General features: G+C 52.2%; 1 protein-coding gene and 1 long non-coding RNA gene across 2 annotated transcripts in view; one reads left to right on the top strand and one right to left on the bottom strand.

Annotated features, from left to right (window-relative positions):
• Positions 1–5,804, bottom strand: part of LOC116096936 — an 8,342-nt gene extending 2,538 nt beyond the window's left edge. Inside the window, exons 1-2 of the long non-coding RNA XR_004121159.1 lie at positions 5,764–5,804; positions 4,705–4,880 (exon numbers count right to left, since the gene is read on the bottom strand). This is a non-coding gene — a long non-coding RNA (uncharacterized LOC116096936). The remainder of the gene's footprint in view (positions 1–4,704; positions 4,881–5,763) is intronic.
• The window catches only part of Igsf21 (immunoglobin superfamily member 21), a 224,779-nt gene that overhangs the window by 194,138 nt on the left and 9,246 nt on the right, over positions 1–21,395 (top strand). The window contains exon 5 of the mRNA XM_031379276.1: positions 19,585–19,700. Within this exon, the coding sequence (XP_031235136.1) occupies positions 19,585–19,700 (116 nt within the window). The remainder of the gene's footprint in view (positions 1–19,584; positions 19,701–21,395) is intronic.

Raw genomic sequence — 21,395 nt, 5'->3', positions numbered from 1 at the left:
AAGAGGAGGAGGAGGAGGAGGAGGAGAAGGAGGAGGAGGAGGAGGAGGAAGCAGCAGCCAGCACATGCTCAGGGCAGTGAGGGGGTGGGAGTTGGGAATCCAGGGGACATAGTCCTCCCATGAGTAGAAACACCCCCAGCTGCTCTGAGGTTCCTGGCAGGGGTTGCTGAGAGGCAGGGCTCACAGCTGCAGGACCATACACCCCAGGGCGCCTGCTGGGAAGAAAATGATCAGCTCCAGCCCCAGTCTGGGAACCTGAGGAGATGAGCCACCCGCTGGGCACACACTAATTACAGTAAACACTCAGGCCACAGCTGCAAAGAACTGGGGAGAACTCAGAACCAAGATGTGCTGGGAAGTCAGACTGTGAACCCCAACTCTTACCCCCTGCCTCAGAAGCTCTCAGAACCTTGGGTCAACCAGAAGGCAGCAAGGCCAGATCTGTGACCTGTCTCCTGGGTTAGGGACAAGCCAATGTTTCATGTCTCCCAAGCTACAGAAGGAGGTGCCCGTACAATCAATCCCCAGTTGGAGAACTGCCTTCTGCTAGATTAGGCCCATTGTGTAGATGGAGCCCACCTTGCAGATGAAAGGCGTGGAGGGCTTTGTGTTGGAATATTAATTTTCTACCTGTCTTAGTTAGGGTTTTACTGCTGTGAACAGATACCATGACCAAGGCAACTCATATAAGGACAACTGTTTTTTGTTGGTTTGGTTTGGTTTGGTTTTTCGAGACAGGGTTTCTCTGTGTAGCCACGGTTGTCCTGGTACTCACTCTGTAGACCAGGCTGGCCTCGAACTCAAAAATCCGCCTGCCTTTGCCTCCCAAGTGCTGGGATTAAAGGCATGAATTATCACAGCCCGTCAAGGACAACATTTAATTGGGGCTGGCTTACAGGTTCAGAGGCTGAGTTCATTATCATCAAGGTGGGAGCATGGCAGCATCCAGGCAGGCATGGCGCAGGAGGAGCTGAGAGTTCTACATCTTCATCTGAAGGCTGCTAGTGGAAGACTGACTTCCAGGCAGCTAGGATGAGGGTCTTAAGCCTACACCCACAGTGACACATCTACCCCAACAGGGTCACACCTCCAATTAGTGCCATTGCCTAGGCTGAGCATATACAAACCATCACATGACCACATTCCCTAGACTGTCTACTGAATCTTTATTACACAGCCATACCAGGCATGGCTCAGCACCTGATGGATATTGGGTAACAACCCTCTAAAGTGGGGTCTGTTATTTCTTTTCCTATTTCACAGATGGGCTGTGAGCTGTGCCCAGAGATGAAAGTCTGAATAGGATAGACCAGCAGTTTCCAACCTTGTGGGTCTCCACCCCTTCAGGTGTCGAGCAAGCCTTTCACAGGGGTCAGTTATCAGCGATACTGCATATAGATATCTCCATTACAATTCCCAACAATAGCAAAATTACAGTTATAAAGTAGCAATAAAAGTAATTTTATGGTTGGTGGTCACCACAGCATGAGGAACTGTATTGAGGGGTCGCAGCGTTAGGAAGGCTGAGAACCACTGAAGCCACTAGTGTGGAAGCCACCAGGGCAGCGAGCTCTCTGTGAAGGCGTGTGCAGGAGAGCTGACTGCGCAGGGCAGAAGCTGAGCTCTGGTCGTGTGTCCATAGGAAGAACTGGACAGACAGCAAAGGGATGGGGTCATTAAGGGGGCAACACAAAGGGACTTGGGGGTGTGACACACCACGCCTGTGGCCTGACTCCATGAGAACATGAAGGGAGAAAGGGGCAAGAGATAAGGTCCCCAAGTTCATACAACACAGGCTTCCTCAGCACACAGCCCTGGTACAGCGAGGGCTGTCTCTCCTCCACCACCTTTCCTAAGTGACCTTGGAATCTCCTCCTCTGTTCTCTATTCTCCCGCCAGCCCACGGAGCTCGCCAAGCGCCATTTCAGCCTGCTGTGCCCGCCACCTCTCAGTGGAGCACGGCCTGGGATGCTGTTTCATTTCCCCAGGGCCTCAGTCTTCCTGCCTGCTAAGTGTGGTTCCAGTAGCATCTCCCTCAGTGGAGCATGGGCATATGACTATCAAATAGAGCCCTGTGCCCCAGGCCCACAGTGAAGGCATTTCTCCCTTCCCCTCCTTGGTCAGCCCTCTCGCCTGCCAGTGTTAGCATCATCAGCAAGGTCAAGGTGCAGGTGACAGCTGTAATAATGATAACAGCCAGGGGCAGGTCTCTCAGCAGGATGATGGCAACTCTGTCCTCTCCCAGGGGGTTGGCTGCCAAGTGATGGGAGAGCATGGAGCCAGCACGCCACACTGACCCACCCCTTCTAGTCTGCCTGTTACTTCGTCTTTTAGTGGGTCTTCTTCCCTGGAAATGGGTCTCTTCTCCCATGGGGCTGCTACAAGGCACAGATGGCATGGTGCCCATGAGCAGACAGGAAGTACTCTGCCACCTGGAACAGGAAGTCTTCGGCTCATACACTACACACTGCCATTGTGAAGGTGCCGAGCAGGCACAGAAAGGCAGAGACCACACAAACCAGCCCCAGCGCTGTACAGTAAGCATAGTGTATGCCGGCATGAGGGACCATTCTGCGCACAGCAGCCCCCAGGCATGGAAACCGACTGGAGTGAGAGGACAGGCGTGAGATGCCTGGCAAGACTCGGCACAAGGTTGAGATGTTCATCTGAGAAGGTACCAGGGCTGCTGTAAAACATCACTCAGTGCCCCTAGCTTCAGGGATATGGGACAGAGATGGGATGCCCAGGCACTCGTCCTGTCAAACAGATAGATCTTCCATGGTGGGCAGTGCAGGGCCTGAGGCAGAGGCTGTGCTAGGCTGGACTAAGCTGGGCTGCGCAGTCATGAGGGTTCAGAGCAAGGGATGCAGTCTAGAAGACTCAGGTCAATGCCCTCTAAACCGGGTACAAACATGCCCAGAGCCTGATGCTGTTGTCTTGAATACCTGGAAGCATCCGTGGGTCAAGAAAAGGTCTGGTGTCCCCTCCACGCACCCGCCCACCCACGGCCTCCCAGTTGCCAAAGCCACCAGCTGAGTGCCAGTGTGAATAGGCAGACAGATGGTATGAGCTCAGAGGAACACTTTGGAGTGAACTAGCAATAGCAAGGACATTCATTTCCCAGCTTCAGCCCCAAAGGTCTGAGCCCGCTGCCCGCCTCCTTCCCAGGTTCCTCGAATCCCCATCTACCCTCTTCAAACACGGCCCCGACAAGTTGGGGTGCCCACTGTGCACCTAGAACAGACCCAGCACATCCCATCAGCCAGCCAGTTCCTGGGCCCCTTTCAAGGGAAGCAGCCAGGGGCAGCAAGACAGCCAGATGGCCACTGGATGATAAGTAGCCCCTACCAGACACCAACATGGGCAGTGTGAGGTTCCCAGCCACACTGTCAGCTGGCACTCCAGCAGCCTGGATGTCAACAGGTCCTATTTTCCAGAGAAGGGAACTGAATTGGTTCCTGTGAGGGAGCACTCAGTCAGTTTGCACTTAGTCAGCCTCAGATGGCGGTCTTTCTCCACAGGGTACTTAAGGCTTAAGCAGCAGATGGAGACAAATCCACTGAAGCCCCTATTCCGTGTGGTTTGGGAAACTGCATTAAGTTACATCCACCATGACTGTGAGCAGACAGCTCCGTGGAATAGCACGCATGGCTGTGAGTGTAGGGTCCCTGGGACCACAGAGCATGTGGCCTTCCCATTCCTCCCCAGGGACCTCAGTCAAGGGGAAGAGAACAGGTCATGTGTCGACTCATTTTTTAATTCAAAGCACCATTTACGCGCACCCCCTATGTTCCTGCTCCATTGAAGGGCTTAGTCCTCATCTTTCTGCAGAGTGCCACCTAAGGGAGAGATGGTGTCAGTAGAGGGCAGCCAGGGCAGGGCGGTTGTCAGTGCAGACTTCGCCTCAAGCTCTTTAAACGTAGTAATACATAGTGATGGGTTTGGTTCTTAGCGGCGCGTCCACAGATACTAGATACAGGCAGCTCTGTGTTTTGGAGGTTTAATTAGGAAAAGGGGGGGGGAGTGAGGACCGCGGCGCGTGAAGGGAGGGAGAGGAGAGAGGGAGAGAGAGAGCGAAGATGGAGGAATTGTCTTATATATATGGGTTGTGACGTAGTGGCCTCGCAGGTAAAGGTGGGAGGTGATCCCCATGGATTCTGGGAATATGGTGGCCGTTGTCCTGGTGACAGCTCTGTGGACCCACCCACATATCCGCTGCGGGCAGATTCTGAATGCTAACACATAGCCCTTGCAACACAGGTCTATAAGGGAACCGAGGCCCAGAAAGATCATGACCAAGGTCACACAGTGGGCAGAGTTTGCTTGCAAGTCCAAATAGCCCTGGTTCACAAGCTTCATATGGCCTCTCACGGAGACGCCCACCCTGCCTTCCTGAGCCAAACAAAAGCATCTCATCTCATCTCATCTCATCTCATCTCCTCGAACCAAGTGCAACCAAGTGGCTACAAGCCTCCAAGTCCCTCCAACCTTCTGGACCTTCGTCATCTTGCCACCAGAGCACCAGTCTGTTTGCAGACGCATCAGCTCTGTCTCCAGATCCCCACCCGCGCAAACACACAGGAGCACCGTTAAACCCTGACAAGTGTTAGGTCAGCAATGCTTTATTCCCACACCACCCAGAGCAGGATTTAGTGTCTCTGGCAGAAGGTAGACTCCCCTCCCTGGGACAGAACCCTTAATTACCTGTGATATGTGATGCTGGAGCTGCAGTGTGCCTCCGGCCCAGGGTTGTAAAGAGAGCAGAAGGCTGGGTTTTCAGTGTTCTGGTGTTCCCGTAGCCATCTGAGCATGAGAGCCTCGAGCAGGAGCAATGGGGGGCTGGCCGTCTGGGAGCCAAGCGTGGCCCAGAAGGAAGTGGGCTGAGGAAAGATTATCCCAGCACCATGTATTGTAGGGGAGGCTGAGACCAAGGTCATGCTGCAAGTGACCTCATCCTGGGACTCACAGTCCTGGCTGCTGATCTGGCTACAGTAGATTCCCGGACTTGGTTTCCCTATCTGTCCAGAAGGAGGCAGAGTTCCTTCATTCACTCTTAGCCACTAAAGCCTTGGCTCACTGAGGCTCAGGATGAGCCACACCTTGAGCAGAGTTCTTCAGGGATCTTCTCACAGAAGCTAACATGAGGAGACAAGTAGGATGATTCCCATTTCACAAAATGGGAAACTGAGACCCGTAGGTTCCAAGGGCTGCTGTTTGTGCATCCAGGGCCTAATCTCCAAGCTCCAGGACTGACACAGGGCTGGAAGGCCCAGTCTCTTCCTCAAGGAGTCCATGACTGACAGGGAGCTGGGCAGGAAACCAGGTTCCCGGAAGACCAGGGATGGGAGTAATAGGGGAGGACTAGAGTGTAAGCTGAGGGGCATGGGCATCTCAGGCAGCACCCTTGTCCTGGGTGGTGCTGGCTCTAGCTGATAGAAGCATCCCGTGGTGCCAGACAGAGGAAGTGAAGGGTAGCATACACCCTTTAGCAATGTCTTAGTGCCTTAGTTAGGGTTTTACTGCTGTGAACAGACATCATGACCAAGACAACTCTTTTTTTTTTTTTTTTTTTTTTTTTTGAGACAGGGTTTCTCTGTGTAGCCCTGGCTGTCCTGGAACTCACTCTGTAGACCAGGCTGGCCTCGAACTCAGAAATCCACCTGTCTCTGCCTTTCAAGTGTTGGGATCAAAGGCATGCGGCACCACTGCCCGGCTGACCAAGGCAACTCTTATAAGGACAACAGTTAATTGGGGCTGGCTTACAGGTTCAGAGGTTGAGTTCATTATCATCAAGGAGGGAGCATGGCAACATCCAGGCAGGCATGGTGCAGGAGGAACTGAGAGTTCTACATCTTCATCTGAAGGCTGCTGATGGAAGACTGACTTCCAGGCAGCTAGGATGAGGGTCTTAAAGTCCAGGCCCACAGTGACACACTTCCTCCAACAAGGCCACACCCACCCTGACAAGGCCACACCTACTCTGACAGGGCCACACCCACCCTGACAAGGCCACACCCACTATGACAAGGCCACACCCATTCCAACAGGACCACACCCACTCCAACAGGGCCACACCTCCTAGTAGCGCCAAGCGTATTCAAACCACCACACATAGTCACTGTTCTGTTGCAGTGAAGAGACACCATGACCTACCTCTTAGAAAAAAACATTTAATCAGAGACTTGCTTACAATTTCAGAGTCTTAGTCCATTATCATCATGGTGGGGAGCACGGCAGAGTGCAGGCAGGTATGGGAGCAGTAACTGAGAGCTACATCACAATCTGTACGCAGAGAGAGAGAAAGAGAGAGGAGAGAGAGAGAGAGAGAGAGAGAGAGGGGGGGGGAGAGAAAGAGAGGAGAGAGAGAGAGGAGAGAGAGAGAAAGAGAGAGAGGAGAGAGAGAGAGAAAGAGAAAGAGAGAGAAAGAGAGAGAAAGACAGAGAGGAGAGAGAGAAAGAGAGAGAAAGAGAGAGAGGAGAGAGAGAGAGAGAGAAAGAGAGAGAGAGAAAGAGAGAGGAGAGAGAAAGAAAGAGAGGAGAGAGAGAGAAAGAGAGAGAGAGAGAAAGAGAGAGGAGAGAGAGAGAAAGAGAGAGAGGAGAGAGAGAGGAGAGAGAGAGAGAGAGGAGAGAAAGAAAGAGAGAGAGGAGAGAGAGAGAGGGGAGAGACTGGGCTTGGCATGGACTTTTGTAACCCTAGAATCCATTCCCAGTGACACATTTCCTCCAACAAGGCTACACCTCCTAATCCTTCTAACCCTTTCAAATAGTCCTATGTCCTGGTGACAAATACATGAGCCTATTAGGGGGGCAATCTTATTCAAACCACCACAAGCAGGGGATACCACTGTATGCTGGAGCACAGGAAGGTACAGTCAGAGGAAGCAACAGACTAGCCATGCATTTAGTAGGTTGCAGGCAAGGGTCTTAATACCTTATACAGTATTCAGTAGAACCTTTTAAAGCCCACATGATGATGGTCCCATTCTACAGATAAGAAAACTGAGGCACAGCCAGGATAAGTGACCATCCAAACATCACCTAGCTATTAAATGTCTGTAAGTCACCAGAATCCTAGGTCAGAGGTGAGTCAGGTGGCTGAGGCCCCTCTCCCATGCCCCAGCATACAGCAGTGATGCCTGCTTGTGGTGGTTTGAATAAGAATGGCCCCCAAGGGCTCATATTTTGAATTCTTAGTCACCCAGAGAGTGGCATCATTTGAAAGGATTAGAAGGACTGGGAAGGAAGGTGGTGAAGAGGGGATACAGACCCTGAATCTCTGTGGCTTCAGTCAAGCCCTGCCTACTGGTTAGCAGTTGGGCATCTTCTAGAATAAAGTTTCACTTGGCTCCTTCATGGATCCAAGAAAGAGTCAGTAACGGAAGCAGTTGGGAATGTGTAATCGTACGCCAGTGCTTTTCCAGTGTGTGTGCCCGTGCATGCGCAGGTGTGTGCTCATATGTGTGTGTATATTTGCGTGTGTGTGCTTGTGCACATGGGGGCCCATAGTTGATGTTAGAAATCATCCTCAAATGCTCTTCCACATCATTCACTGAGGCAGGGGGGTCTCCATCAAACCCAGAGCTTATTGATACAATGAGTCTTGCCAGCCAGCTTGCTCAGAGGATCCTGTGTCTGTCTCCTAAGGCTGGAATCACAGGCAAACAACCATGCCCACACAGCATTTACATAGACTCCAGGGACCCCACCTGGAGTCCTCACACTTCTGTGGTAATTGCCTTAACCACTGAGCTCCCCAGCCCAATTGAACTCTATTCTGAACTATGGAATAGGAAATGTGGGAGCCCCTCCCACCAGATACCCTCCCTGCATCTCCTCCTGATAACTACATTATGAATAGCAAGGCAAACAGAAGATTAATTTGCCTCTGACTTAAAAATCAATCCTGAAATGCTTATAGGATGGGAGAGGCAGTGGACTCAGCGCCTCCTGGAAATCTGCCCCGCCCCAGCAGGAAGGCTGACCTTGGGTATAGGGTACAGTGTGTGGGTGCAGGTATGGGATGGAGGTGTGGAGTGCAGGTGTGAGTACAGGTGTGGGGTACAGGTGAGGGGTGCAGGTGTGGGGTGGAGGTGTAGATGCAGGTGTGAGTACAGATATGAGTACAGGTGCAGGGCGCAGGTGTGGGTGCAGGTGGAGGATGCAGGTGTGGTGCAGGTGTGAGTACAGGTGTGGGGTGCAGGTGAGGGGTGCAGGTGTGGGGTGGAGGTGTGGGACGCAGGTGTGGAGTGCAGGTGTGGGTACAGGTGTGAGTACAGGTGTGGGATTCAGGTGAGGAGTGCAGGTGTGGGGTGCAGGTGTGGGACACAGGTGTGGAGGGCAGGTATGGAGTGCAGGTGTGGGTGCAGGTGTGAGTACAGGTGTGGGGTACAGGTGAGGGGTGCAGGTGTGGGGTGGAGGTGTGGGTGCAGGTGTGGGACACAGGTGTGGAGTGCAGGTATGGGTGCAAGTGTGAGTACAGGTGTGGGGTGCAGGTGTGGGACGCAGGTGTGGAGTGCAGGTGTGGGGTGCAGGTATAGATGCACGTGTGAGTACAGGTGTGGGGTATAGGTGCAGGGTGCAGGTGAAGTATGCAGGTGTGGGATCAGGAGCAGGGCTGACTCTCGGCATGCTGCTTTTCAGGAGACTGGAGAGGCCCAGAGGGCTGAACTGGTGGCAGCTAAGACTGACTGCTATAGGTCGGTGTGTTCAGGACTCCCTGGCCATTGTCTGCCATGGCATTGTGTAAATGGGGAAACTGAGGACAGGGAAAGTCATTTGGAGATCAGAGTCAACGCCTCCACAGACTGCAGCCCTTTGATTTCCACCGTGCCCATGGAGTGCCCAGAGTCCATGTGTCCCTGTGGAATGCCCATGGGCTATGAAATGCCCATCCTCACCTCCAGATAGTGCCCCTGTGTGGAGAGTCACCCCAAGACTTGTACCCCAGGAAAAACCAGAGCCCAAAGTCCCACTGAACATGGCTACTCCTAACTGTCCTTGCTGTCTAGGGGCCATCCAGCTCCATCTTACTCTCCTCAAGCTGCTCCCAGAGACAGACCCATAATCCCTTGCCACAGCTGCCTAGGTAGCAGCTTGCCCAGCCTGCAGTCTCCCAGCTGGGGTTCCGGAGCCCTGTGCATGGAGGCAGGGGTGAGCCCTGTTTCCAGCGGCCAATACGGAGGCTCTGTGTGCTGGGGAAGGGGGGGGGGGGAATGTGGCTTAGCTAATGGGACAGTGGTGCTCAAGAGTGGGGCGCTTTGGAGCCCAGTTGCCCCAACCTTGACCATGCCTGGGGGAGGCAACAGAGCAGATTGGGGAAGTCTCCTCAGGATACCTCTCCACTTGCAGGGCCTCCCAAGTTTCCACAGACTTCCAGAGGCTTCCAGACGCACACAGCATAGGGCAAAGCTGCCAGAGCATGTAATGTGGTGTACCTCTGTGGTGTTCTGAAAATACCCCCCAAATCTGCCAGCCCTGCTGCTCTAACGCAAACCTGTAGCACACCCCATAGGTTTTATCATTGCACCTATGGCAGGTCTTCGACACAGTCTCTCTATGAAGCACAGCAGCCATGTGGGGTGGGTCGCTTGGGGAGAGCAAGGCTCACAGGAGGGAGCCACCCACCTACACGAACCCCAGGGCCAACGGAGGTTCTACTACATGAGACTGGCAGCTTTAAAGGCCAATCTAAAACCTGGGATTATTGACAAGCAGCCAGCCCAGGCGTGCTAGACAGTTGCCCCAGTTGTAGGAGGTGGGGCTTGAAGTCCTGGACCCAGTTCAGAGGATTGGGGAGGCCCTGGAGAGCTCTGCCTTGGTCCTGTGTGCTGAGGCTGGGAGGGCCAGGCCAGCATTCTCTAGTCCTCTAGAGCGTGCTCTCCCTGGATAGTAATAGCCTCTTCTACTGACTATTGAGCATCTATGATGCACAAAGCCTTCTGTTCACAAAACAACTCTGGGGGGAGGCAGCTGAAGCTTGTCTAGGTCGTGACAGAAGTTGGCACATCTGAACTTGTTTTGGAGTCGCCCAGAAGAATTGGTAACGACCAATAGATGGGTAGGGAAGAGGCCCAAGGACTTACACTGATGACTGACTCCCAGAGATGCAGACAGTACTGGTTTAGAGAACAACACATTTTGAGAACCAGGGGCTTTGAGGCATAGTTTAGAAACAGCACTGGGCGAGTGGGCGCACGCCTTTAATCCTAGCACTTGGGAGGCAGAGGCAGGTGGATTTCTGAGTTCGAGGCCAGCCTGGTCTACAGAGTGAGTTCCAGGACAGCCAGGGCTACACAGAGAAACCCTGTCTTGAAAAACCAGAAAACAAACAACAACAAAGAAACAGCACTGGAGGGTGGATGAGATAGCTCAGCAGACAAAGGGGCTTGCGGCCAAGCCTGATGACCTGTGTTCAATCCCCAAGGCTCACAAGGAGGAGGAAGAAAAAAAAAACTGTCCCCTGACCTCCTCATGCATAGGTGGCACACCACTCTCCCCTAGAGTGTTTCTTCCCCTCCCCCACCTGCCTCGCCAGCACACACTTTGTTGGCTCACTCCTCCCCTGGGGCAACCCTGCTCTCCAGAGCAGTTGGTCGGAAGTTCCCAGCTGAGCTGTTTCTCCCAGTCACAGCTGGTAGGGAGGGGCAGGCAGGTGAGTGGGCTCTGCCAGCCACTTTCCACGGAGCAGGCTCAAGACAGAGGGTGATACTTGATGGCTGGACTCCTTCTTAGCCCACAGAGGTCCCCATCTCAGGCTGGGAAGGGCCCCAGGGACAGCAGGTGTCCAATGCTGGCAAGGACCTGACCCCAGACTCCCCCATCCAGCCATCATCGCCTCCCACAGCCAAGCTCAGACTCACAGGGAGGGCTCAGCTCTGCATCTGCGGCCATGTCATCTCTCTCCTGTTCATGGCTCCATGCGGGGACTTGTCCTGAGCATGACTACTCGGCTTAATCTGTAGCTCTCCCCTCCCCTAAGTGCAGACTTGAGGATTCCCCTTCCTCTCCCTTTCTTCGCTGGTGGGATCCATCTCTAGTGAGAAATGTCACTGGGGAAGAAAGAGGGTGAAGAGTTCTACCCTTTTAGATGGGGCAGGGACTCTGACACCTAGGTCCCTCCCCTACTCATCCATGGTACAAACATTTCTTGAGTGATCCTGTGTGATAGGAGACAAGAGTCCTTCTCTCAGGGTGCTTAAGGAAGAGAGGGAGCAGGGGGTAAGAGGGAGGTGTCTTGGTTAGGGTTTACTGCTGTGAATGGACACCATGACCAAGGCAACTCTTCTAAAGGACAACATTTCATTGGGGCTGGCTTACAGGTTCAGAGGTTCAGTCCATTATCATCAAGGTGGGAGCATGGCAGCATCCAGGCGGGCATGGTGCAGGAGGAGCTGAGAGTTCTACATCTTCATCTGAAGGCTGCTAGCAGAATACTGGCTTCCAGACAGCTAGGACAAGAGTCTTAAAGCTCATGCTCACAGTTAACACAAGACCACCCTCACTCCAATGAGGCCACACCTCCAAATAGTGCCACTCCCTGGGCCAAGAAAGAAGGGAAGGAAGGAAGAAAGGAAGGGAGAGAAGGAGCCAGAGAGGAAGGGAGGGAAGAAGGGAAAGGGGAGGGAGGGAGGGATGGAAGAAGGAAAGGGACTGAAGAAGCCCTGTGTATTTGGAGCATGGTGACAGGGCAAGTATCTGGTGCAGAAGACTAGAGATGAAGACAGGCCAGCCCAGGGCACTTACAGGGCCTCCTGAGATCCCTGTCACAGCCTCTCTGGTATCCTCTGGGGACACAAACAGGAATGGGACTTGAGCTCTTGTGTGGCAGACTGCCTGAGGTCTGAAGCCCGGATGAAGAGGATGGAGTCCCAGCCTCCAGCAAGCGCAGCCTAGTGAGGAGCAGAGTGACAAGCTGCCTGAGGGGACCAGCTCCTGGCACCCAGAGAAAAGGCCTTGCCAGGTTTGGAGAATGTCTGAGGAGGCCACCCCCGAGGATGGCCTTGAGAGAGGAGACTGGGTCATGTGGGGTGAGTGAGGCAGAGAGGCTAGGCTGGGCTGCCCCCACTGCTGAGAAGACTTCCTGGAGGAGGCGCTGTGTTGAGTGACATCGCGAAGCAAAAAGAGACTCTGGAGAGGATGGGAAAGGCACAGAGACACAAGATCAAGAAATCAAAGAAAGAAATGAAGGTGGACCACTTGGGACAATTTATATTCATGGACACTTACATTAGAGGCTACTTTTCCGGTGTTTGAAATACAGCATAATGGCTAAGGGCTGACTGAAAAGGGAGGCAGTCGATAGAGCGGGCATGCTGAGAGGAAGAATAGATTTTTTGCAAATAATATAATTTTGAACTTGTCCATTCCTTCTTCCCACCCCTCCCCCAAATCTAATTGATGCTCTTCCCATGATAAATGATCCCCAGGGCTGCAGCAGGCTCAGCACCTTCACAGAGGTAGCTGCAGGGCAGGCCTGAGGGTCCCTCCCTGAAGACAATGGTGTACCAGGAGGAACAGAGAAAAGAACTGCTGGCCAGGAGAGAAGAGAGTTAAACAATCCTCCTGTCTGTCCAGCATTTCAAATTCTCCTAAAAGGTTTCTGCTTATTTTTCTTCTGCTTCTCAAAAAAACACCTGGGAGCTGGAATGTTGGCAAATGTGTCAGATTCAACCCACTTCACAGAGTGGAAGGCTGAGGATGGAGGGTTGGCAGCCACTTAGTTTAAAGCGCCAAGACAAGGATACCTGGCTTGACACCTGGTTTGAGTATGGAGCTCTACTCTGCCTTTGTTAAAGTGGGCGCACCAGGATAAGGAGGTGACCCCATGGGGAGGATTAAATCATGGTGGGGTGGGAGCACAGCTGGACAGACCTAGGGACATTTCTTTACTACATCCCCACATTGTAAAGACTGCTAGATCATTGACTAAGCACAGACCTAGGGACATTTCTTTACTATGTCCCCACATTGCAAAGACTGCTAGATCATTGACAGAGCTGAGTAGGCCGACACAAACTTCTGCTTGCAAGATACAGACGAGTCATATTTCAGGATTAATTTCATAAAACGGATCACCGAGCATCACCATACTCCATCAATATGAATTGCGGAGCCTAAAATAACGTCACCTCTTAACTCCCTTCGTGACTGTGGGGCGGGGTGGCACAGGCTAGCTGGGCCGTGTGGCAGTGTCTGGTTGGCAGCTGCTGTGCCTTGACAACTGCGCACAGAATTAGCCAAAGAAACTTCCAGAAGCAGATCCCTCCTCTTAAGACAAAGCGAGACATTGGCCAGAGAGCCTGCAGGCTCGGCAGTTGTGGGTGGGGTGGGGAGTTTCAGAGCAGTGTCCATAGGTGCAAAGGGGTTGGTTAACGCCCGCAAGGGCTGCTGGGAGCTCTGGGCACTGCAGCCCAGTGGAGATAGCAGAGGAGCAGGAAGAAGCTGGGTGAGACAAGCCATGGCCTGGATACATAGCCAGGTGGCCCCCCCACACTGCTCACTCTGAAACCCTGACTTTAGACTGGGTTTTTCTTACCAAGGATGTCCTATCGGCTGTGCCCCAGCTGGCTGTCTTTGGGTGAACGGAGACTGGCTCTCAGGCCAAGGACACAAAAAAGGCTGCTTGGTTTTGTCCCTGACGGAGAACCTATCCGGAAGGAAATCCAAGTGGGGTGGTGGGGTGGGGTAGAAATAAGGCTGGAGTGGGGAGAAGGAAGGAGACAGGGGTAGTGGAAGAGGTGGAGACTGAGCTAAAGCTGCAGATGGCAATTGAGTTTGGCGGCACACGCCTTTAATCCTAGAACTTGAGGCAGAGGCAGAGGCAGAGGCAGAGGGATTTCTGAGTTCAAGGCCAGCCTGGTCTACATAGTAATTCCAGGTCAGCCAGAGCTACGTAGTGAGACCTTGTCTCAAAAAAAAGGTCGGGGGAGTGGGGAAGGTGAAGACTTAGGAACGTAGCATAATTGGTAGAGTGCTTGCCTAGCAAGCCTGGAGTCCTGAGTTTGATCCCCAGCACCCCATAAATCTAGCATTACCTCACTTGTAATGCCAGCCCTCAGAGGTAGAGGCACGAGGATCAGAAGTTCACGGTTATTCTCTATTACATATCAAGTTCCAAGGACTGCCTCAGCTTCGTGAGACTGTCTCATAAAAGAGATGGGATGGGCATGGAGATCAGAGATGGAGGCGGGGAGGGAGGTAAGCGTGGAGTTGGAAGAAGGGTGTAGGTGGGGGCGGGGCCTGGAGGGGATGGAAATTCAAATGGAGGCAGAGAAGGGGCTGAGGATGATAGAGGCGAGGATGAGGATGGGTGGAAGTGTAGAGCGGGGTTAGGAGGGAGATACACTGAGGGAGACCAAGGGCGGAAGGACACAGGAGATGAGCCTAGGGAGTAGGGACCTGTCTAGGACCAAGGGGCTGAGCGAACATGGCGAGGGGAGCCAGCAGTAAGCAGCCAGCGTTCCCAAGTGGAAACTGCTTTATAACTGTTTGCACTCAACCTTCCAAGGAGCGACGAGAGGGCATAATGTAGAGTGCCATTCTCTCAGGACACGATGCCAGGGAGATGCTAGTGTGCAGAGTGTGTGAAGCTCTGGCTGGCCACGCGGATGCTGGCAGGTCCCATTTGTCATTGTCCACACAACCGTTGTGGTTTTACAAACTTGAGTTATCTGTTCACACCTGCTCAGAAATGCCAGGAGGGGTGGAGCACAGCTTCCAGTCAGGCTCTGCATGGTCGGGTGCAGGGCTCTAGAAAAAGTTGTGTCGGTATGTGCATCTGTGTATGTACATAAGCGTGTGTGCCTCTGGGTCTGTGGATTAGTGTCTGTCTTTCTGTGTGTCTGTTTGTCTCTCTGTGTGCCTTTGTATGTGTGTGCATGTGTGTGTATGAATGAATGTGTGGGTCTGTGTGTTCATGAGTGTTTGTGCATGTATAGGTATATGTGTATGCATGTGCACATGTGTGCTGGTCAGCTTGGGGTGGGCAAGGAGCTCTGTGATGTCTGGAGGACCTTCCTGGATCTAGAAGGTTGGGTTAACCTGCTGAGTCTCTGCTATTGACTTGCAGTAAGCAGATCTGTGCATCTCTGACCTCAGTGTGTCCATGTGTAAAATGGGAAGCCTAGCCGAGAGCTACCCAACAGACACACTGTTGAGACTATTAATAAGTCTTCCAGTGAGCACATGAACAAGGTAAAATAAGTTATAAAAAAAAAAGCAAAGTGAATTTAACTACATATTTATACCTAATATAGCCAAAATGTTATATCATTAACACAAAGTCAATATAGAATTATTGGCAGTAATACCTAACCATTTTTTTATTTAAAATTTTTATTTTATGTGTATAGGTATTTTGTCCGCATCCACGTCTTAGTACAATGTGTGTGACTGGTGTCTATGGAGACTAGACAAGGGCATCATATTCCCTGGGACTGGATTTAAGATGTTTGTGAGCCACCATGTAGCCACCCAAGTCCTCTGGAGGAGCAGCCAGTGCTCTTAACCATTAAGCCATTCTCTCCAGCCCCTTTGCAAAGTCCTTTTTAAAATTAAGCATTTGAAATTCGGTGTGCTTGGGGCTGGAGAGATGGCTCAGCAGCTAAGAGTACGGACTGCTCTTCCAGAGGACCTGAGTTCCATTCCCAGCAACCACATAGTGGCTCACAACAATCTGTAATGGGATCTAATGCCCTCTTCTCGCATGCAAGTGTACATGCAGATAGAGCATTCATATACATAAATAGACAGATCTTTAGAAAGGAAGGAAGGAAGAAGGGAAGGCAGGAAGGAAGAAAGGAAGAAAGGAAGGAAGAGACAGATGACTGGTGTGCTTTTTAATACCACATGTGAGTTTGAACGTGCATCATTTGGGGTGCTCACACGCTACATTGTACAGGTATTGTGGTCATGGGTGCAAATGTTGAGCGCTTCCTGGTCTCCTTGCTAAACAGCAAGGAGAGAGCAGACTTGATCTCCCCAGTCCCTGGCAAGTAGCCTAAAACAAAGAAAACTAGCAGGGAGGACCACCAACAAGGGCAGCTAACGCTCTACTGGGGACACTTCCAAAATATTTGCAGGTCCTATTTATTGGATTTCCATAAGCCCCTTCATTTCCATTCTGCAGGCAAGGAAACACTGAGAGAGGTTAAGTCACCAGTCCAAGGTCACACAGCTGACAAGTAATGCAGCTGATCTTTGAACCTTGAGAGCTCTGGTCTAGAGTCCACAATCTATCTTAAGCCCCTTCCCACCTTCCTAATGATGTGGGGATGAGTGTGCAGCTCAGAGCTGGAGCACTTGGCTAGCAAGCAGGAGGCTCTAGAGTCCTCCAGTCACACAGCAAAAATGAAGCCAGCCAAGAGCACTCATTACCCTGACTGGAGGGCATGTCAGTACCATATAGTCGCTGGCTTGTGTACTGCTTGAGGAGTTCTGTCAGGCAGCTTCTCCTCAGTGTAACCTGGGTGAAGTTGACTGTGGTGGTTTAAATGAGAATGGCCCCTGTAGACTCTTGTCTGAATTCTTGGTTCTGAGTTGGTGGAACTTTTTGGGAAGGGTTAGGGGATGTGGCCTAGTTGGTGGAACTGTTTGGGAAGGATTAGGAGGTGTGGCCTTCTTGGAGGAGGTATGTCACTAAGGGTGAGCTATGTAGTCTCAAAACCCTCCTGCCATTCCCAGTGTGTTCTCTGCCTCCTGCTTGGGGCTTTAGATGTGAGCTCTCGGCTGTTCCTCCTCCCATGCCTTCGTTCTGCCACCATGGACTCAAGCCCTTTAGAACTGTAAGCTAAATTAAATGCTTTCTTTTATAAGTTGTCTTGGTCATGGTGTTTTACCTCAGCAATAGAAAATTAACTAATACAGTGACATGGAGGAGGGGGTATTTTGAAAGGGTCCACCTGCCCTTGGGAGCCCTTCAGCATTCTGGAGGATGTACTTTTGAGAATTTTAGAGATGAAGATTTGGATGGGGATGGGAAGTGATGACAAAGGTGGAGGTAGAGGTGGTGTTGGAGATGAGGCTGAAGATGGAGATGGTGGCTGATGGAGGTAGGGATGGGATGCAGAAAGAGGGGAAGATGGGACCCTTTCAGGGGGACACTAAAGGTGTGGGGGAACCACACACAGTAAGCTTAGGGGGCAGGGTTTTATGCTCAACTCTGACTGAAGAAAGGGTCCTCAGCCTCTGGGGCAACAGAACCAGAAGCAGTTCCAAAGAAACGGAACCACCCGGCCTCTAGAGATGTTGCAGGGTACCAGGGAACAGGAAGTCTCAGCAGCTGACAGATGTGACAGACACAGGTCCCTTTGAAGGTTGGGTGGCCTGGGTGAAGTGAGAACATGGGCTCCAGAGGAAGAAGCACACAGGAGAGACAAATAGATCTTTAAGAATTCAAGGCTAGCCTGGTCTACATAGGGATACCTTGTTGAATGTGGTTGCCAGCACTCAGATCACAGCTCTATCTCATGCTGGCTACATAAGCCGTGTGCCGTCTTTTTCCCCATCTGAAGAATGGGAACAGCATACCCACCTGGCAGGCCATTGGTGAGGCTGGAGTCAGCAGCTCCTGGAAGCTGGGCCGTCACTGATCTTTCCCTTAAGATCTCGTTCTCAGTGCTGTTCTGAAAAAGTTACACTGCAGAGTTTGCAACTTCTGGGTAATTGAAGTGTTCTGGTGTGCATTTCCGCTCTCCCAGTTCCTACCCGACTTACCATCTGTTTTGAGCCATCTTCTACTTAATTACAATTCTCTGTCTATTGTTCTCCCAAGCTCCCCACTCGCTTGCTCGGCTTCCCTTTCTCTTGCCCCCCAGCATGTGTGGATGCCTGAACGAAGCAATGGCTCATACCTGGCCCCATCTCACTGGGCCCTAAAAAACACAACAGCCCCGCGCTTGCCGCCCCCACCAGCACACCGGCTTCTCTGCATGCTTATCTCCCTCCTAGCTGGATGCCTGTAGCAGGCCCCTGGCACTGAGCCCCACACCTGGCGGGTGTCAGGAAATGCTCAGTGAACTTAATTAAACTCAACTGGGGTGAAAACCCCCTGCAGGAAAGCAAGGTCTCCAGCATCTTTTGTTTGTTGTTTGCACGCCCCATCCACTCTCCGTCTGCGGTGTGCAGAGGCCCAAGGCCAGGGAAGCCAGAACGGACTGCCTGCCCCAAGCAGAGTTCAAAGATGGTGCCTCCTGCAGAGGTCAGGAAATCACTGCAAAGGATACATCTTCAGGTTGAATTCCCAGTGTGAAGCCCTGCGGAATTCTCTAGCTTGAGTTCTGTCCCACGGCCACGTCTATTGAGCACTCTACTCATTTAACCCAGGAGAGCTCAGAGGCTCACAGTGTGGTAATGTCCCCAAGACTCGAGGATGCTGGTGACTGAACTGAGGTGTGGGAAAGGAGAGGAAGGAGGGATTGGGGTCAAAGGGAGGCCGCCATCCACAGTAAGCCGGGTTCCAAGGAGAAAGACACCTCCAGCCCCCATGACTCTTAAGTAACACGCTAAGCTCATTCCCAGTTCATGGAGTCTAAGACGCTGTCTTGTCCAGCTAAAACTCAGGCTGTGCTCTCTGGCTCTTCAAAATGAAGTCATTCCCCTGTCCCTGCGCTCAAAACGTTCAGTGCCCCCTACTGTTGTGTTTTATAAAAAGATAAGGAGAGAAGGGATATATTTGGTGGATGTGCAGTCAGGTGTTGGGAAGGGGGTGCCTCTGCAGGCCCATGCTAAGGCATCCCTTCCCCCTTAGGGACCAGCCAGATGATGGTATAGGATAGAATAGAGTTTATTCAAGGCATGGGGAGGGGAGTTGAGAGGGTAGTAGAGACAGAGAAAAGCAGAGAAGGAGCAGGAAGAGGGACGGAGGGAAAGAGGGAGGGAGTCAGGCACACCTGGCTGTTGCCAAGTAACTGTGGGATGGAGCCTAGACAAAGTGCTAACACCCACTACTCTCAGGAGAAAGGAGAAAACTCTGTGGTGAGCTGGTCACAGGGCTTTCCAGATTTCTGGGGGAAGGGGAGGGTGGTGTTGAAGGCAGAGGAGGGGAGACGGAGGCCTCGATCTGCCGCGGTTGCTGATATCATGGTGTAAAGACACCCACGGGGACCTGTTTAAGTTCATAACAGTTTAACAGCTGGTTCACAAAATTCCTGAAAATGTCATAGTCGCCTGCACAGGTTGGAGCTGGCTCTAGCCCAGCGAGTGCCTGCAACTCACTGCCCTGGCTTCCTAGAGTACCCAGCTCAGCTCCCCCTCCCCAACCCCCCCAGCCCATGGGTCCTTGCCTGTACTATGGTTCAACTGCTGTTTCCTCAGACCACAGCCCAGGGTGGCTTCTCTGGCAGTGACTGCCCAAGATCTCTTCACTGGGGCGGGGACATGATTCCCTTCTGCACTTGGATGCTTTTGGGATGCTCTTACCACTTCAATCCACATGGCCTCTCCAGTGCCCCATATTTCTTTCACTGCATTAAAAGTCCCAGAAAGCCAGGACTCTGTGTCCACAGCAAGGATCCCCAGCAGCCCTGCCTGGTGTAGAACTCTGAGTATCCCCAACTGAGTCACTATCTCCTGTCCTTCCCTTCGGAAGCTCCTCCCACCTCCATCGAAGTTGTGGCTGCCGACTCCCCCGCCCCTTTCAGCCGTTACCAGGCCCAGAACTTCACACTGGTCTGCATAGTGTCCGGAGGGAAGCCAGCGCCCATGGTAAGTGCTTGGGGGCCCAGCTCTCAGTATGCCAAGACTCCTGCTCTCTGAACCCCCTTTAGGGACCACTTCTGTGCCCAGACAGGAAGAGTGGCCTGTCCCATCCCGCCATCCTAGATCTTCATAGTAAGGGTGGTCTTCCAGGAGTACCCAGCACATGGTATGCCCCTCCTAGATACTGAGGAGAATGGGGAACAAAGAACAGGGTTCAGAGATGGGGAGGCAACTTCTCCATAGTCTCCTGATATTTTCCACAGAGAAGGGACCCAAGTTCGTTTTCTCATGCTTCAAGCACACTGCTCCTCCTGGGCCTCCATGGGCTTCACTGGAAGTCTCCCCAGAAGGAAGAGAGGAAAGGGGGGGAGATAGAAAAGGCAGAGAGAAAGACAGAGTGGAGGGCTCAGTCACGGGGAGGGGTAGGCACCCAGAGCTCCTAGTCTGAGCTCTGCTTCTGGCCACACCAACCCCTAGGACTGACCCTGACCAGACGTCCCCCTCCCCATCTTGGTTTTGGTACAGAGCCAAGGAGTTGGACACCATCCATGTCTCAGAAGCTATGGCATCCTTTTGACCTAAAAATTACTCAGTGAAACCTCACGTGTCTAACTTGTAACGGGAGGCATGAATCCCTTGAGTTTCCCGGAAGCACCCCTGTGCACCCATATCAGAGCCTTTGAGCTACATTTGGGGGTAATTCTAGCGTGGGCATCTTAGAATAATGTTCTGGTCCTCTAGCCAATGAGTTTCACAAATTTCTTGGATTTAGCAAGATGGCACCGCTGGGAGGGGGTACAGCTGGGGCACTGAGGACCTGCAGTTAGGATTCAGATGGACAGGTAAGTGGCCCCCACCTTCCCAACATGACTGTTAACTCATGTGTGGGCCAGCGGTGGGACCAGAGGATCTGAACCTGGGACCCCAGAATGAACTATCCAGGGCAGAGGAGTGGATGGGTATAGAGATGCCCTTTGGTAGGGTGCAGAGACAAGATGGGCACAGAGACACTTGCACCTGGAATGAGGGTATGGACTACAGACATCAGCAATATGTGGTGGTCAGGGGTCAGGGATGCAGAGACATAGGGGTCTGGGGTAAGAGTCTAGGGCAGAGGAGTTAGGGGTAGAGACCTGAAAGTCAGGGGTCAGGGGTGCAGAGACATGGTCAAGGATTACAGCCATGAGGTCACTAGTGAGGCACGGAGGCATGGTGGTCAGGGCTCAGTGGGCAAGTTTAGAGTCACATGCAGTCCCAAGCAAGCAGGTGATAAAGGTGGCCTTAGAGCCACTGATGCTGAAGACAAGATTCACAGAATCCCCTCAGAATCCCCAAGAATGTCCAGCTTCCTCCAAATCAGGGAAGCTGGTCTTTCCTCTGGGAAAAGGAGACACAAGGGGAGGGTGTCCTGGCCCTGGGGCTGCCGGTGAGCACCCACTTATCTCACCACCAGGCTGCCACTTAAGACACAGTTATAAGAACCCCCCCACACACACACACACACACACACACACACACACACACACACTGTGCCTCCTCTCTCCTTCCCTCTCTTTGCCCCCTTTGTCTATATGAAAGATTCACATTCCCTGACAGTCCGGGCATCTTATGTCTGTCTGGAGCGTCAGAACTTGAAAGCAATTCTTTGATATAAATTACAAACCTGCTTTTGAAGCACTTTTCAAAAAAAAAAAAACAGAA

The sequence above is a fragment of the Mastomys coucha genome, unplaced genomic scaffold, assembly GCF_008632895.1.
Source record: "Mastomys coucha isolate ucsf_1 unplaced genomic scaffold, UCSF_Mcou_1 pScaffold18, whole genome shotgun sequence".
NCBI lineage: Eukaryota > Metazoa > Chordata > Mammalia > Rodentia > Muridae > Mastomys > Mastomys coucha.
This window is presented reverse-complemented; position numbering and strand designations above follow the sequence as displayed.